Source organism: Acartia tonsa, chromosome 5 (assembly GCF_053477335.1).
Source record: "Acartia tonsa isolate MP-2025a chromosome 5, ASM5347733v1, whole genome shotgun sequence".
In the NCBI taxonomy this organism is placed as follows: domain Eukaryota; kingdom Metazoa; phylum Arthropoda; class Copepoda; order Calanoida; family Acartiidae; genus Acartia; species Acartia tonsa.
This window is the reverse complement of record NC_137264.1, coordinates 49,016,113-49,033,306: the sequence shown is the minus strand read 5'-3', so window position 1 is coordinate 49,033,306 and position 17,194 is coordinate 49,016,113. Positions and strand designations below refer to the sequence as shown.

General features: G+C 32.6%; 4 protein-coding genes across 6 annotated transcripts in view; 1 reads left to right on the top strand and 3 right to left on the bottom strand.

Annotated features, from left to right (window-relative positions):
• The window catches only part of LOC145319707 (lysosomal cobalamin transporter ABCD4-like), a 27,409-nt gene extending 27,164 nt beyond the window's left edge, over nucleotides 1-245 (bottom strand). For both annotated transcript variants that reach the window (XR_013880002.1, XM_080162013.1), the window contains exon 1: nucleotides 88-245. Coding sequence is in view for 1 of the 2 variants with exons in the window: in XM_080162013.1 (XP_080018139.1) it covers nucleotides 88-165 (78 nt within the window). In the remaining variant the exon portion in view is untranslated. The remainder of the gene's footprint in view (nucleotides 1-87) is intronic.
• On the bottom strand, nucleotides 236-3,460 carry LOC145319722 (peptidyl-prolyl cis-trans isomerase NIMA-interacting 4). The gene is made up of 3 exons (XM_080162032.1): nucleotides 3,252-3,460; nucleotides 2,708-2,813; nucleotides 236-776 (listed from the first exon to the last, which is right to left on the bottom strand). The coding sequence occupies exons 1-3, from the start codon at nucleotides 3,410-3,412 to the stop codon at nucleotides 636-638; spliced, it is 408 nt and encodes a 135-aa protein (XP_080018158.1). The 5' UTR covers nucleotides 3,413-3,460; the 3' UTR covers nucleotides 236-635.
• On the bottom strand, nucleotides 3,431-17,194 carry LOC145319718 (CDK2-associated and cullin domain-containing protein 1-like). 2 transcript variants are annotated; one of them, XR_013880006.1, is made up of 9 exons: nucleotides 17,011-17,194; nucleotides 16,339-16,502; nucleotides 15,802-15,879; nucleotides 15,457-15,541; nucleotides 15,146-15,213; nucleotides 14,900-14,949; nucleotides 14,112-14,257; nucleotides 5,558-5,724; nucleotides 3,431-3,558 (listed from the first exon to the last, which is right to left on the bottom strand). XR_013880006.1 is itself a non-coding variant. In XM_080162027.1 (8 exons), exons 1-8 carry the CDS (start codon nucleotides 17,071-17,073, stop codon nucleotides 5,623-5,625), a joined length of 756 nt encoding a protein of 251 aa, XP_080018153.1. In that variant the 5' UTR covers nucleotides 17,074-17,194; the 3' UTR covers nucleotides 5,554-5,622. The 2 variants fall into 2 exon arrangements, 1 of the variants encoding a protein (XP_080018153.1); XM_080162027.1 differs by lacking the exon at nucleotides 3,431-3,558 and having other exon boundaries at nucleotides 5,554-5,724.
• On the top strand, nucleotides 7,871-13,544 carry LOC145319714 (uncharacterized). Its single transcript, XM_080162022.1, has 2 exons — nucleotides 7,871-8,088; nucleotides 8,346-13,544. The coding sequence occupies exon 2, from the start codon at nucleotides 8,874-8,876 to the stop codon at nucleotides 10,050-10,052; it is 1,179 nt and encodes a 392-aa protein (XP_080018148.1). The 5' UTR covers nucleotides 7,871-8,088; nucleotides 8,346-8,873; the 3' UTR covers nucleotides 10,053-13,544.

Here is a 17,194-nt window from a genome sequence, read left to right as displayed (position 1 = left end):
CCCCCCCTACTAACTAGGTCAGACCATGCTTATAATAGGTAGAGTAGTTGCGCTTATAAAAAATAACTGCAATAATGATAATTTCCTTGGATACATAACTCTATGAAGACGAGCAAATCTCTTGAAGAACAGCCAATTCAAATTATAACCAGGATCCGTTGCCATTTTGAAAATTTTTATAAATTATCACAATTAATTATCATAAAATAGTTATAAATGTCGTAACATGAGTTCACTGAAATGAATATTAATTATTGTTAATGGTAAAAATGTAAAAAAAATGTGGTATTATTAAGGGAAAGGGACATATTTTAAGCTTTTTTAAATCATTTTATCTTAAAGAACAAACCCATTATATAAATATCTAAAATCATTGGATATGCATCCTTATCCCTTTGTTATTAAATGTTATAAAATTCAACAGCCATTTAAGATCACAAAAAAACGTTCCAAAATAAAAAAAAACTATAGGTAGGGTAGATCAGAGTATTCTGTGACATATTGAAAATATTTTTCTATTAAGATTTGATTGACCTAAGAATGTAAAGGCACAAAATTTTTTACCAAACCTACCCCAATCAACCCTTAGTTTCACGTGTATAATAATAATAAGATACAATCATAAAATGAAAATGTTATTTCTTGCCCTCGACCATAATGATATGGTATCCAAACTTTGTTTTGATTGGCGGATCAGTGTAGACAGGGTTGCCAAGAGATGAAACAGGGAGGGCAAAGGCCGCGTCTTGAAATGGTCCCACCATTGACCCTCGAGTCTAAATAACAAATCATCGTAAATGATGTTGGACAAGAATTAACACAGAGGGAGTGGACATTGGACTGTACAGTTCACTAGTAACCCAAGTGTTAAAATTAGGGTTGGGCCGGATACTTTTTTGGCCGGATACCGGATACCGGATATCCGGCTGATTTCAAATGCCGGATATCCGGTAACCGGCCGGATATCCGGCCAACGCCGGATATCCGGCAAATATCCGGTTATCCGGCCAAATTACCGGATATCCGGCCGGATAACCGGCCAAATTACCAGATATTAAAGTAGTAAAAAAAAAATTTCTTCAGAAATCTTATATAAATTTACATAAAGCTAAACTTATTCAGAAAAAATGTTCTTCTAGCTTCAATAATAAGAAAATTATAGCCATTTAAGATTTTAAAAAGCAGAGATTTTTGGTGTAAAGTATAAAAAATTATAGAGCCGGATATCCGGCCGGATAGTTTCAATATCCGGTATCCGGCCGGATATTGAAAATGGCCGGATATCCGGCCCAACCCTAGTTAAAATATCGGTCTCTCATTCGCTATAAAAACTTTGGATATTTTTACTAACTCTAAATTGTCTAGTTCAAACTAACAGTGGAGAAAATTTTTTTCTCCATAGCTAAACCATCAGTCTAGGTATAGAAGATTCACTAGAAAGGCGAGCAAACTATAGAATATTGGAAATTTTTATATAAAACACGAGATATGTTACTGACAAAATTTCAAGTTCAAACTAAAGTCAATATTGATCTTACAAGAGACAAGAGGGTCGATGATAAAAACATGTTGCAAATTTTGGAGTACATCGCCTCTACAACTTATTGTAAAACAAGGACAATTATAAACAAAGAGAAGAAACCCAAATTTTAGAGATAGTAGATACTTTTAAATGATTTGTTAGGGTATAAAAATAGACAAGCTTAAAAACTAGGAGCACCCTATATGATAGATTAATTTAAAAAACAAAAAAAGTTGAATATATTAAATATTAGCAACAATAAGATGGGACAAACTATGGTATGTTAATTTTCCATTCAATTAAAAAATCAGACGGCTTCTGGAGCTTATAATTATTTTGTAAAAGAATGTTTGCTGCTAGTTTAATAACTAGTCCTTGTCTTTTCCCTACCAGCATCAAGAAAAATATTATTTTTTTTGTGTGGAAAATTCCATGTTTCAAACTAATTAAATAATGTATCTATTATTTAAGATGTCTAGTTTTTGCATCGTTTTTATCTCTCAAGAAACGTAGCTATTCTTCAAATAAGTTAATTAATAAGACCTTTATTTCTGTCAAGTTTCACAAAATAAAAAAAAACTATGATAACAACCAGGGATGGACTATTGAGCAAGTAATTTTGGGTTGCCCAATTGCCCAAAAGGAGGTTTTAGGCACCCTTTTGGGCAAATGTCAAAAAAAGCATATTTTGCTTTTACATACCCCCTAACAATCGGGGTTGCCCAAAACTGCCCAAAAGGGATCCGATCCCAAAACCAGTATTTGGCCGGACCATTCCTGAATCAACAGAGATAAATTGAGACAGCTTTGCTTTTACTTAGTTATAATTGTATTAAAGTTTACTATTCCATATCAAATTAAAATGCAATTGCTCTACTAATGGAAACAGTTGTGATTGTTTCTTTTGAAATCATAACTTTTATGAAGAAACAAGGTACAAAGAACAAATTTGTGGCTGGTTAAATGATGCACCTACTCTATAAAAATACTAATAATCCGCCCAGACAACAGATATACCTGTTTAAATTTCAATATAAAACATGCATTACACAAAAAAAAATGTAGTTACAGACATAGTGAGGGAGGCTAAGCTTTGTAGAACACGTTGAGCGTGTTAAAAATATCCATTAAACGAAAAAAAAAACATTTCACGCTGCAGTAGCGGGTAAAGAACCAAATGCTCACCATCCATCCCAAGGAGCCGCCTGACCTAGCCTTATCCTCGCTGTATTGTGCGGCGATTTCGTTAAATTTTCCACCAGCCTTTATTTTTTCCAGAGCTTCCATGCATCTAAAAAACAGAAATCAATCAGATTTATAAGTAGGGCTTCTAGTAAATATAGTTTTGGCCGGCTGTTCGACTGTAACTCAATGTTCATTGAGGCTATAGTATCTGCAAAGTTTATCCGGAGACACAAAAACTAAATAATATGACGTAAAAGTGCTAGTTACTTTTTAAACCCAACACAAAGGAACTGAGTCTAAGTGTGGTACAATTTTGGAACAGATGAACATAGGCGCAGGCAATTCCAACGCCATTTTATCAACTACCAAGCTAAATTATAGTGGTTTTATTTGGTTGTGTTGGCTGCAAAATATGGCAATCTTGCCTCGCCCCTATCTTAAAATTTGGCACAGCCATTGTTGATATTTTTGTAATATGTATAGTAAATACTTCGCTTTATGATTATTGTCATCCTCGTTGTTGTTATATAACTTAAAATCTTACTTTGATTGTTTTTCACAGAGGATATGTCTTACATTGACCGAAGTTCCTCCTTTTGCCTCCTTCTTATCTCCCCCATCCTCCTTGCCACCTTTCTTGCCTCCTCCCTTGTCACCGCCCTTAGCTCCGCCCCCTTTGGCTCCACCCTTGTTGTCTTTCCCCATTTTTTTTCACTCAACAAATCTGAAATCAGGTACAGGTATTATAAATTTGGAAATATTGAACAGAAAAATTAAAGATAAAAAAGGCATTTCAAGTTATAAAAGAATTCATTTTTAATTTATAGAATAATCAGATCAGATTAAAAGAACTTTCAACAATTTGAATTATGTAATGTTAAATCCGTTAAAACTTTGGTTCTTACCCATTTCAGTTTAATTTTAATCTAACGTTACCTAATTAAAATTGCTAATATCTGTTCCATTAGCAAGAATTATAAAATAACTAGAATTTTTGATATAATTGATAGGTATAAAATTATGTTTTGAAAATTGTAACAATTAAATGCTATGCTAAAAATAATTCCAACAATTTTTAAAGAGGGATTGACACTTAAATAACTTGTTTAGTAACAAAAAAATATCTCTTCATCTAGTCTTAAAACCTAAAAAAACAAATTAAAAATAACAAAGACTCATAGAATGCCAGCCCCACCCCACTTGAAGAGGTTTTAGTGCCAATCCCCCTGATATTTTTAAAAAATATTTATTAGATTTTATAAAGAATATTTTTCTCTTTTCCTAATAATAAAATATAAAACTGTGTAGGCGAAAAGTTCTCTTATTAATAAAAAAAAACAATATTTTAAGCAGAATAAAATATTTTTTTTTGCAATACTTAAATTCTTGTTATTTTAAAATTACATTTTATTATTTACATTAAGCAAGGGCTATTTATTAAGAAGTTATTGCATAAATGAATACAAACATGAATACCCCTACCTCCCCGGCATTGAATGCTATCCTTCACAGACATTTTCGTGGATTTTTTAAAAAGGACTTCAATAAAAAATTGCATAGACTGGCATCATTGTTAAGTTTTAGTATCGCGGCTACTTTCTGGTTAGGATATGACAGTACGTCCGAAATCCCGTATATATCTATACTTTCGTTGAGTTAAGTTTAATTTGTTCATTTATCAGAACATAATTTCTAAAATTATCTAATTTAACTCTTAAAATGTATGTTTGTTTTTGTTTCAATACTTAGGGACAAATCGTTATACTGCGACTCAAACTCACGTTAAAAATATAAAATTGATATAATTTAAGGCAAGAATTTTTGAATGTAATTTTTTAATTTAAAAAGATTTGACATTAATTCAATTCTAAAACAGTAAAAATGTATCTGAACTCTTAACAATATACCTTTGGTACCATAAAAAAGTACATTAAAATTGAGAAAAATAAAGCATTTTAGACTTAACAAGAACAGGAAAAACTGCAACAACAGATATAGGTATGAATAACGTGAATTTAAATAAAACAAGTTATTTTTCATTTTTGATCTTCAAAATAAATATATTAAAATTGTTCTATTCAGATATTTTTAATCTAAAATGTTGTTTTTTTATAATATATGTACATGTTTGTTTTACCGGTATATTATATGCTATAGACTATTTTTTGTACGTGATATTGGTAATTATTATACATATAGGCATCAGAATAGGTTTTTTTAAAAATAAAATAGACAAAATTGTTGATTTGAAAGGGAGAGTACATATCAAAAATTAAGTATTATGATTTATCTTAAGTTAACCTATCCTTGTATTACTAATAGAATAGTTTTAGCCCAAAGGGATAGTTGCATGAAGTGCATTTAGCAAGGTTAATTGCAAGCATAAGTCACAAGAATACCATCTAATATATATAATTTTAGATCACAAGAAATAGGAATCAATTAGGCACCACCAAAATAGTCATCATGCTGTTTTTGTGAAAACAGGACAGCAATATAAGATGCATTTATTTTATATAAAAAACATAATCCTTGATAATTTTAAAACTAACTGGTAGAAAATTAAATTCTATCAAATATATGTCCTATAAATGTAGTTTAAGCTATTGAACAGAAAAAAATATGCAGTTAACTAAGTTTAAGTTTAAATGCACTTCGTGCAACTACCCCTTTGAAATGCCTTGGCCATGAAGCTTGGGATACAGGGAAAGGGACAATGAACGATAAATCAATCTTCCGAAATTCTTATTTGTGATAATCTGTCTTTTGTACCTGGAAAGTGGGGATTAAAGAATAATCTAACCTCCTATTGTTCTCTCCCTTTCTGCAAAAAAGCATTTAAGGTAAAACCTTTGAAAATGAAATCGCAATGTTTATTTTATCAAGAATATGAAATTATTTGTGAATGAGATCCCTTAAGTGCCCATAGAAACTGAAGATTCATAGTGATCAGGTTCGAAGCCACGCTTCCGCTCCATACCAGAAGCACCGCCCCAGCCCTGGCGACGCAGTTCCTCCTAAAAATAAACAGGTTTATTATTGCAATCTATCGGCGAAGCCCTTTACCTGCGGGGTATCTAGCTCTGCAGGGCTTAAACATATGTCAAATAAGTTGAAAACCCGATATTACGATTCTGTGAGGCTTATTAAAAGCCTAACAGACAGATTTTTTTTTTAAATTCCCACAATCATTATGCATGTTTAAGAATAAAACAAAATACGCATTTTATATTTTGATTAATGCACATATATGTTTATGTGCGTTGTCTTAGCTACTCTACTTGTTGATAAAATTATTTATTTCTAAAACATATTCATTTTTTGTTTTGATTCTAAAGAATAAAACAATTTGTTTTCTTAGGAATGAAACAAAGACAGTGATTACATATTAAAGGGAGGGGGCGGAAGTGACACTTTTTGAAACCAAAACTTAGTCAAAGGAACTCAAATAAATAAAGAATTACAGCTCTGAGATTTGGCATGACAGTAGCTTTAAAGAGGTACAATGTGGAACAGTGAAGAAACGGCGTTGGAACAGCCGTTTCCCGAAAAAATTTGTTTTTGCTTTTTCAAGCTAAATTAGACAACTTACAATCATCTGAGATAAAAAAAATTCCCCTATATTTTTACTTGACATTTACTTCAATATTTCAAACATGTCAATATTAAAAAAAGTGTAAAGTGAAAATATAAGGAAAATTAGTTAGAGTGGGGGGGGGGGGAATGCCTTGGCCCAAAACAGGCGCAACTCGCTACCATGCACAGTTGGGACTTATCTGACAAAGGTCGTGCATCTCAGAGAGTTGGTTGTCTAATGGGTTATTGGACGCTTTACACCGCAATCATAAGTATTGTATGTATGTTCCAAGGTGCGTGGAGAGAGGTCTAGTACCCGAAGCGACACCTAGCCAACTAGAGTCTTTAACTCTATTTAAAGATCGACCTAGGCAAAAATTGGTAAGACCTAGAACTGATCCGTAAAAACCTTTGGAACTAAGAATTGCCCGCTCTTTCCAAATCCGTTGAGAGCTTAAATGTAGAGTTAATATTTTTTTTCAAAAATGACCAAAGTTCGCGAGGGGTCTTTTTCGGTAACGTCGAAAAAAAATTCAAAATCGACTTAAATTTTCTTTGGTAAAATCTAAAATTCAATGTGGGCTTTTTGAGAATTAGGCCAAAAAGTTAATAGAACAGGTTTTTTATATAAAAAAATTTAAAGGGGGGGGGGGCGAAAGTGACACTTTTTGAAACCAAAACTAAAAGTCAAAGGAACTCAACTAAAAAAAGAGTTACAGGTCTGACATTTTGCATGGCAGTTGCTTTATAGGGGTACAATATGGAACTGTGAAGAAACGGCGGCGCAACCGCCGAAAACCGCCGAGAAAAGGCAACAAAAATTACGGCGGGAAACGGCGGTTTTCGGCGGTTGCGCCGCCGTTTCTTCACAGTTCCATATTGTACCCCTATAAAGCAACTGCCATGCAAAATCTCAGACCTGTAACCCTTTTTTTAGTTGAGTTCCTTTGTTGACTCTTAGTTTTGGTTTCAAAAAGTGTCACTTTCGCCCCCCCCCCCTTTTATTTTTTAAGAAAATTTTTGTGAGAAAAAAAATCAAAATTTCTCGTGTTTAAAATAAAATGATTTTTGACATAGAAGGAATAGTCCGATCCTTATGAAATTTTTTGTGGATATTCCCTGAAACCTATATTAATTATGATTATTTATGTTACTGGCTGTTTGGCCGTTTTACATAGAGTTTTTTAGGTTGAAAAGACGTTACCGGATTAGCCCCACTGTTGGGTAAAGGTCGGTAATTTCTGTGAGTCCAATTATGACAAACTTCTAAAAGTTCTAGGATAACGTCCTTTAAGGACCTGATAGTCTTTTCCTTAAGCTTTCTGATGGTCTTGGTTTCATTTGAAAATATTAATATTTACCCCATTTTTTTTCAAAAAACCGAAAAAAACTACCGGTTTAGCCCCGCCTCACCCTAACTTTAGAATAGCTTAACTATTTTATGTTTTGTTGGTTTAACTGAATGTTTCAGTGAATTCTTTTGTTTATCCTTTTATATTACGTTAAAATGATATTGTCTTGGTACTTATATAGTGTGTTCCTTGCGGGATCGAACCCCACCTAAACCTTACTAGAAATATAAGCAGAAGACGACTTTTGTAGTTTGAAATCATATTATCTAAGCAATGAAGCGCGGCATAGCCATATGTATGCGCCCCCACGCGCTTTCTTCCTTTGTATTGTTTGATGCCCTCAGCACGGCACATGTTATGTGATGAAAAATCCTGTTCTGCATAGAATGAGTGGTTAGCTGTGTGTTTTTTTTTACCTCTATATACTTCCTGGCTTGATATGAATTAAGACTGGTGAGTATTCTTTCTTTTAAACCTTTGAATTTTGAAGAATAGAGTGATTTTTTTGGTTTAAGATATAGCAAATTGATTTCTTTATTTTTTCATTAAAATAGACCAAATCATTGACTTATTTTTACCTACGAATAATTTTATATATTTTAAAATGATTCTGTTTGAAATTTATCAGTTTCTATTAAAAAAATATGCACGTTTTCTTATTCGTTGAAACATTTTAATATTTTGTATTAATTTTGTTATTATCTTTTCAGATCCCACCGTTTCATGGTGTAAATACACTATTTGTAACTGCATCAGTGCCTTATTCATTGGAAGTAGTGAGGATGATTGTGCTTCATGCACTTAAGATCTCGTAGACGGCCACGTAGGCCTAAGTACTGAGATATTCGGCCCAAAGTACCGAAACAATGAAACGGTAATCAAGTCTGTCAGCCGAAGAAGAAGCTGTACTGGATGATGTTACTGTTAATGTGCTGGATTATTGAATACTCTCCAGACCAGACTATAACTGTAATCAGTGCTAGTTAAAGTGACATTATGGCTCAATATAGCGAACTTGTCAAAGCGCAAAAAAGTTATGGTGATTTGAAATGATTTATTTGATGAACTCTAGACGTTACCAACCATAATTGTAATCAGTGCTAGTTAAAGTGACATTATGGCTCAATATAGCGAACTTGTCAAAGCGCAAAAAAGTTATGGTGATCTGAAATGATTTATTTGATGAACTTTAGACGTTACCAACCATAATTGTAATCAGTGCAAGTTAAAGTGACATTATGGCTCAATATAGCAAACTTGTTACAGCGCAAAAAAATTATGGTGAACTGAAAAAGACTCTCAAAGCTATCGAAGGTCTTAAATCATTGAAATTCATGATGGAGATAGCAGGCGATGATCTATATAACTGTAGAGTTGAGTTCATCTCTCTATGGGCTAAAGCTGCCGCCATAATTCAAAATGGTTTTGTGAAACCGCCTGGCACTTTAGTTGATGATATCGCCAGTATGTTTTACTTATTGGCCAAGGCCAATGTTGAGCCTTGTTTGCCTTCTAAGAAGAAAAACACTGCTACGGCGAGCACTGCCGTAGCTGTTGTTGATGCTGTTGTTTGTGTTGCAGTCAATTCTGATGTTATAGATAGAGATGCAGCCGTTAACAACACTGCTGGGGCGAGCACTGCCGTAGCTGTTGATGATGAACCTGTTGGTTCTGCTTGTGAAGCTGTTGTTGATGCTGTTGTTTGTGTTGCAGTCAATTCTGATGTTATAGATAGAGATGCAGCCGTTAACAACACCGCTGGGGCGAGCACTGCCGTAGCTGTTGATGATGAACCTGTTGGTTCTGCTTGTGAAGCTGTTGTTGATGCTGTTGTTTGTGTTGCAGTCAATTCTGATGTTGAAGATACTGCTGCAGCCGTTTACAACATTGCTACGGCGGGTGTTGCCGTAGCCGTTACTGATGATAATGTTGTTTGTGTTGCAGTCAATCCTGATTATATTGAAGATAGTGCTGTAGCCGTTGATAACATTGCTACGGTGGGTGTTGCCGTAGTCGTTCACAATGCTGATGTTGGTTGTGTTGTATCTAATTCTCATGATGTTGGTGACAGCGCCGCGGCCGTTTCTGATGATGATGTTCACGTTCCAGCCGTTGCTGCTGTCGTCAGAGTTGCAGCCAATTCTAGTGTTGAAGTTGTTGCAGTTGACGCTGATGCTGATAGTATTGCAGTTAATACTGAAGTTGTTGCTGTTGCAGACAACATTGAGGTTGGTAGTGTTGATAATCACTGCCGAAGAGGCTTCCAACTGCTGAAGATGGTTGGAGGAAGCGGAGCAGCTTTGAGGGCTGTCTCCACAACAGAGAAAATTATAGAATATTTCTCTTGTGCAATTAAATTAGTGCCATGTGATAATGGCCGCCGACACTTTGTATTCGATACAGGGTGGTCATTTTGAAGCAGTCCAGCCGCGGATTTTTTGTAGCCAAGCTGGCCAGGGAAGTACCGACAGAAATACCTATCCCTGCACATCTAATCTACGACATAAACCATTTATGTGTGAAAATGATCTCCTAAAGAGAAGAAATGTTACAAGTTATATATTAGGCTTGTGAAGGGAACCAAAATGGGTTCTGTAAAGAATAAGTATTCATTATTCAACTAATTTTATTGTTCATATTTAAGCACAAAAATTCTACAAAACTGTTAAACTTTTGAAGCAGATTTTAAAAGATTTTGTTTCTTTAAGTATGATTTTGAAAAGCAAAAGTTCGTGTGTATTAAATACCAAATGATTTTGCAGATTTTTAAATTGAGAAAAATAGATTTTTTTTACAAATTATTTTTCGAGGTATTTTTTTCATGATTCACGTTTACTTAAAAAATGTTATTTCTCAGATTCTCATATGAAATAATGCATTAAAGTAAAGAACACAACATGTAATATTATTATGATAATGTTTAAAATATTCCTCATTACTATTTTAAAAGATTATCGCAGAAAATCAAGATATTTGTTTAAATTTGTAAGCAAATCAAAGATTTTCTTTCATTCCGGAGGCAGAGATTTCTAACAATTCATGTACAAAAGTTTTCTTTCACTCCGGAAGCTGGGATTCCTATTAATCCACGCGTAAAGATTTTTTTCATTCCGAGAGCAGAGATTCGTAGTAATATACGTACCTAGCGATTTCGGACAATTTTAAACCTTGAGAAAATACTTTTTAGCAATTATTTTCCTAGGTACATATATTTTTCATTCATGTTTAAGCATTTATAATAATGAACACGATGTATGGTATTATTAAAATATTGATTATTATTTTATGTGAATGTCACAGAATTAATTTAAGATAAACTATGCATATTTTAAATTAACTTTACCTTCATTTTTATCGCATATATTAAAATTGAAGCAGTATTTTTTTTAAAGAAATTACCCATTTCTTAAAATTTATAATTGACGCAAATTTCCTTACAATTTCGTTTAAAATTATAAATGAGCTCAAATTTTATTTCCAACGCATAAAACTAAAGTTTTCTATTCGAATACATAAGTTTTCTTTACGGATTTATTTGATCGGGACCTGGGATTTTTTCGCGTAAAAAATCTTAGGTACGTATTTTTTAAATTTGGATGCGAAGCATTATTGTCGTTTCTTGTTTAACAGACGTGAAATATGATATATTGATAAGAAATAAGAATGAAACAACATTTAATCATTTGAAAAATTATTTTCTTTTCATATATTTACATGCATTACAAAATAATTTAATATTAACTATATATTAAGATTATTTTATTTCGTTCTGAAGATTTACCTAAAAAACAAAAAAGCAGTAATTTTCATGAACACAGCAGATGTACTTTGATTTGTTTTGATTTTCTTGAAGCAGAGATTTGATGAATAATTTGATAATTGATTTGATGAATTATTATTGATTAATTTTAACTTTTATGTTAAAGATGTTTGAGTCCGGTGCCAGAAACCCTGCCCACAGCTAGCTCAAAGAAAAGAATTGTCGACTTGGTAGCCGGAGGCAGGGATTCTTGTGCCAGGCATATAAAATAATTGATTCTTGCAATTATTTTAAAATGTTTGTAGTTTGAATATTCAGCTGGAACTGAATATGATTATTTTGTGTGTATTGACTGTATCCTGTTGGAAAGCAATTACGCCAAAGATTTAGAGAGTTCGTAGATAAAAGCTTATTACCTACGTAACCAAAGAGCAAGTTTTGTTCAAATTTTTTGATAAGAAAATGTTAAGTCAACAATTTTTAAAGTCCTTTTCATTTTTCTGAGCTTAATTTAGATTTGCATATTTCAAAAATGCATTTTTAATTTCATTTGAAGTTTTATTTTGATGATTTGATACAGTCATTTTGTGTGTTCTTAGATTTAAGGATGCTTTATTTATTTCGATAATTTTAATGCATTTCATTTTTAGCATTAAGGATTCGTTTTATTATTATGATTGATTATGAGCTCCTAATGAAAGATTAGGTACTCTTTTATATTTATTTCTTTCTTTCTTTTTTGAGTAAAAAGATTTGATTGAAACGAAGTTTTTCTGATTTTATTATTTCTTTCTTTCTCTTTTGAGTAAAAAGATTTGATTGAAACGAAGTTTTTCTGATTTTATTATTTCTTTCTTTCTTTTTTGAGTAAAAGATTTGATTGAAAAGAAGTTTTCTGATTTTATTTATTTCTTTCTTTCTTTTGAGTAAAAGATCTGATTGAACTATTTAATTTTGATGATTTACCTTATGATGATTTTATGATACAGTTTTGATGTTTAGATTTAAAGATATTTTATTCTATCGTATAAAATATTATTTTTAAAAAACCCTTTTGGGTACCTGATGAATGTTTGGGTACCTTTGTAATTATGGTCTAGCAAATTAATTCAAAAAGCAAATTCAAAATTGAATTCTTTTGTTTTAGTTGTGAGGCTATGTGGCACCAATGTTGTGTGTGAATGGGAAATGTGAAAGTCTTCAATGATGTATGCATTTTCTCCTATTCCTTTATTCCTGCTTATAATGTGTAAGTGAGGCAGTTTGAGTTGTTGTGGATATTCGTGAATGTTTTTTACGAGCAAACTTGAGGCCATAGGGCCATTTTTTAAACTCTTGTGATTTATGTGGTCATGAGTTTTGACTTTTGTGGACACTGTCTGCACACAAAATTGCAAAGAATGTTAATGATGTGTTCGATTCCTCAGTTCACAGGCGGGTGTGTCTTGGTACTTATATAGTGTGTTCCTTGCGGGATCGAACCCCACCTAAACCTTACTAGAAATATAAGCAGAAGACGACTTTTGTAGTTTGAAATCATATTATCTAAGCAATGAAGCGCGGCATAGCCATATGTATGCGCCCCCACGCGCTTTCTTCCTTTGTATTGTTTGATGCCCTCAGCACGGCACATGTTATGTGACGAAAAATCCTGTTCTGCATAGAATGAGTGGTTAGCTGTGTGTTTTTTTTTACCTCTATATACTTCCTGGCTTGATATGAATTAAGACTGGTGAGTATTCTTTCTTTTTAACCTTTGAATTTTGAAGAATAGAGTGATTTTTTTTGGTTTAAGATATAGCAAATTGATTTCTTTATTTTTTCATTAAAATAGACCAAATCATTGACTTATTTTTACCTACGAATAATTTTATATATTTTAAAATGATTCTGTTTGAAATTTATCAGTTTCTATTAAAAAAATATGCACGTTTTCTTATTCGTTGAAACATTTTAATATTTTGTATTAATTTTGTTATTATCTTTTTAGATCCCACCGTTTCATGGTGTAAATACACTATTTGTAACTGCATCAGTGCCTTATTCATTGGAAGTAGTGAGGATGATTGTGCTTCATGCACTTAAGATCTCGTAGACGGCCACGTAGGCCTAAGTACCGAGATATTCGGCCCAAAGTACCGAAACAGATATTTATTAATTATGTACGTAACATCAAATTATGAACAATAGATAAATTGCCTAATGACGATAACAATTAACATTATGAAACAAAGTTTTGATAAAAGAAGAAAATGAAGTGAAATTGTTGGAGCCTCAAGGATGTCTAAATTCACTGAATGCGACATATTTGTCAAACAATTAATGAGAATTTTTAATCATTATTTAAAAATTCATTTTAGCTTACTATTGTTTTCAGTATGTCAGTCGGTTGGACAAAACTTTTGTGGGTGAGTGGTTAACCATTCGTTTACAGATCTAGGATCTACATACAAAGAGCTTTGAAGGTGTGATAATTATGATTATCCCTACGCTTACAAATAGATTCCATTTTTAGGTTGGATTACAGTAGGATACATGATAAAGTTAGGATAAGCTGGTGTAAATAGTGTCTCAGTGAGGGTCTGAAATCAAATGTTATATTACTCGTATGAGTGCATACCTTCCTTCACATCCTATGGTTGTATCTCATCCCTATACATGATAACATCATGTTGTTCACCTGAAAAAAGGGTAGCTGTGCTTTAAAATTGCATACCTGTACCCTCCTCTCTTCTTCCATTTGTGCCTGGAGGTCGTTTTCGGTCATCATAGGGCCGATATTTGGCAGGTAGTGCTGGAACAAACCTGGATACTGGCGCCCATAACTGGTGTTCAGTTGGTTTAACATTTTGCAGATTCCTGAATCCATAACTTAAGATTAGCACCTACCATTTAATGTTCAACATGAATAGATTAGATATGATGCGGGAGTCAAGCATTTGTCGCAATATGAGCTTCAATGTGATATTTAATTAACAATTCAACATGAGTGCTTACTCAATATTACCATACCACAGGATGTGTATGCAGGTTTTCTACTTAGATTTAAAAGGAATAGATAAAAATACATTCCTATTTTCGTGGTAAATAATGCAAAATTAGGAATTAATGGTCAAAAACTATCTTACAAATTTTCATAAACCTATTACCTAGGGTTTTTTCCAACCTTCAAAGCCCATAAAAATATAGTTTTCCATAAGTTAGAAATTTTTTTTTTGTGTAGGTATTTATCCATTTTATCGACACTAAAATAAAAATTTAAGTTCAACTTAGTTGGTATTTAGGAAGCGTATTTTATAGTACCTATATTTATCAAGCTTCACCTTATTAAGAAATTTCTTAGAACTCCCTCATGGGTTCTGATCGGTAAATGATAATTGTCTCTACAGAAAACGCAAAATCAAGTTCATTGCAATCTGCAAAACAATATTTTAATCCTATCTCTGCCCCACTGTGGTGCATCGCAGCAGCATAGGTAGATAATAATATAATCTTATTTTCCTGCCATTGTTTCTGGATGAATTGAAAAGGGTCTGGATTGAGCTTCCAGCATTCTAGATAACAAATAAAGTTCAAGATTTGTAAAATATTAATAAACAAGGACAAGTAATGACAAGCTAATGACACTTTCGAAAGAATAATTTTTAGTTTTGCAGCCTTTTTAGTTTTATGTAGTTTTAAGTGAAATAAGCTATTTAAACTTATTTAATCCTATGATATTAATTCAAGATGATCTTGAACTTTTGGAACCTTGGAATGAGTCTTTTAATGTGGACATCAGTAAACCCGATTATAAAAAGTTTTAACAGTTCCGTCTGAATCAGTCGTATTATTTATCATTATTTGTAGTTTGAATAGTCCAAACGTCTTCACACTTTTTTTGGAAAAACTTGATTAGATAAAATATAATATGTCGAGTAGAACATATTCTTTACATTAGTGATGATCAGACCACTACGTAATTTTAAATGCTTTTTGACATTAAAGAAACAGAATTCCAATGAAAGGAAGTATGTGATTAAGACTTAAAATTGTGAATATTAATGAGAAATATATTCCTGGAGTTGAGTGTGTAGTTTTGTTTCCAGATAGAACCTGTTCATGTACGTGAAAATTGGAACAATGCCGCTAACAGCGTGCAGATACCTAAAAGTTTATATTCAAAAAGATTTATCCAATTAACTGAAGTAACTTAATTTGTTTCTAGTAAGATTTCGAAAAGTACTATTAAAATGGTCTTTATTTTGATCATGGACAGGATTAAGGGTAAAATGAAACTTTTACAAATTTACAACATATCATCATTCTTTTATATACAAATATGTATTATTGTTGCGCTGTTTTACGACATAGATATCCTTTTTTTCAAAGTTAAAACGAATCTTATTTCTATAATTGTTACGAACCTGGACAAAGATTCGTGAAACTTGGCAATAATTTGATCATCCGGCACGTCGTGCATTAATCTGGAGCACTCGGCAATCCTGATACAATTTAATCAATATAAGTTTAAAGCATGGATTAAAATTAACTTACAAAATTGATAAAAGGGATGTTTTTATATGTCAAGATTACGTCAACTTATGTGTTCCAAGACTTTAAAAGAGAAAAAAATAAAACAAGGCATTTGAAGTTGCTTGAAGGATTACAATGTTAACTGTGAATAAACAGCTATCCTTAATTTTAGCGTTCTAATCCTGTTTTAAAGTCTTGAAACACATAAATTTACGGGATCTTAACATATGAAATCAACTGTTTACATTTAATAAAGATAAAGGTTTATCAAAAATGTTACCCCGATTTTAAAATTTCCTATATGAAGACTTAAAATGCATCATGAATTGTTAATATCATTTAACATTAAGGAAGTAAAATTCAATTTTTAATAATTCAAGTATAGTTTTTGTCAACACTTCCGCAAATAAAAATATCAACCTTAATACCTTGTTCGGATATGGTTAATGAGGTCGAAGTACAACTTTTCACTGAACTGTTTGCAAACACACTTGTACACCGCGCTGTACATCTCCTCGTATGAGATGGGGGTGTATCCCCCAGGGGCGTTGTCCAACATTGTGTCGATGGCCGCTCTCAACTTGTTCCAATACTGAAAAGAAATTATGAAAGAACTATTATGAAAAGCTTTTAGTTTATCGGGGAATTAAAATTTCCTCAAATTGCCTAAAAATAAATTATCAGATTGGACTCATGTGTATATGGTTAGGTATAGGCCATTAGATTTTCATGCAATTTTGTGCCCAAATCTTTTCTTTTTAAATCGAATATCCGCTAGATGCTAGGGACGCAATCCCTAGTTCCCTAAAAAGGGCTAACAATTCAAAGGATAAAATTCATACAACATATTGGGGTGGACCGAGCAAGGACGTTCAAGCTTTTTTATTTTTTTAGGGGGGGTAAAAAGTGGAAAATAAAAATTTTGATGAAATTACTATAAAATTTTGGGGTCAAGCGAGCAAGAAATTCCAAGCTTTTCTTATTTGTGGGGGGGAGGGGGGTTAATCAATCATTTAACCCTTCCACCTCCCCTTGGACGTCCCTGGATCCAAGGGCAAAACCTATTATACTGTTCTCTTTAGTCTTCTTTTTGAACTTACCTGAGTATGGTATTCTTCAATAGACATGGCGCTATTGCTGTTATATCCTGAACTTTCCGGCATCTTTCCAATATTAATAATTTCACTCAATTAGGATTTTTATCACGGTCTGGTTTCGAAATTAGGTGGTTATTTTAATCATCTTTTATTTATCTAAAATTGGTAATATTTTTTTCAATTTTGA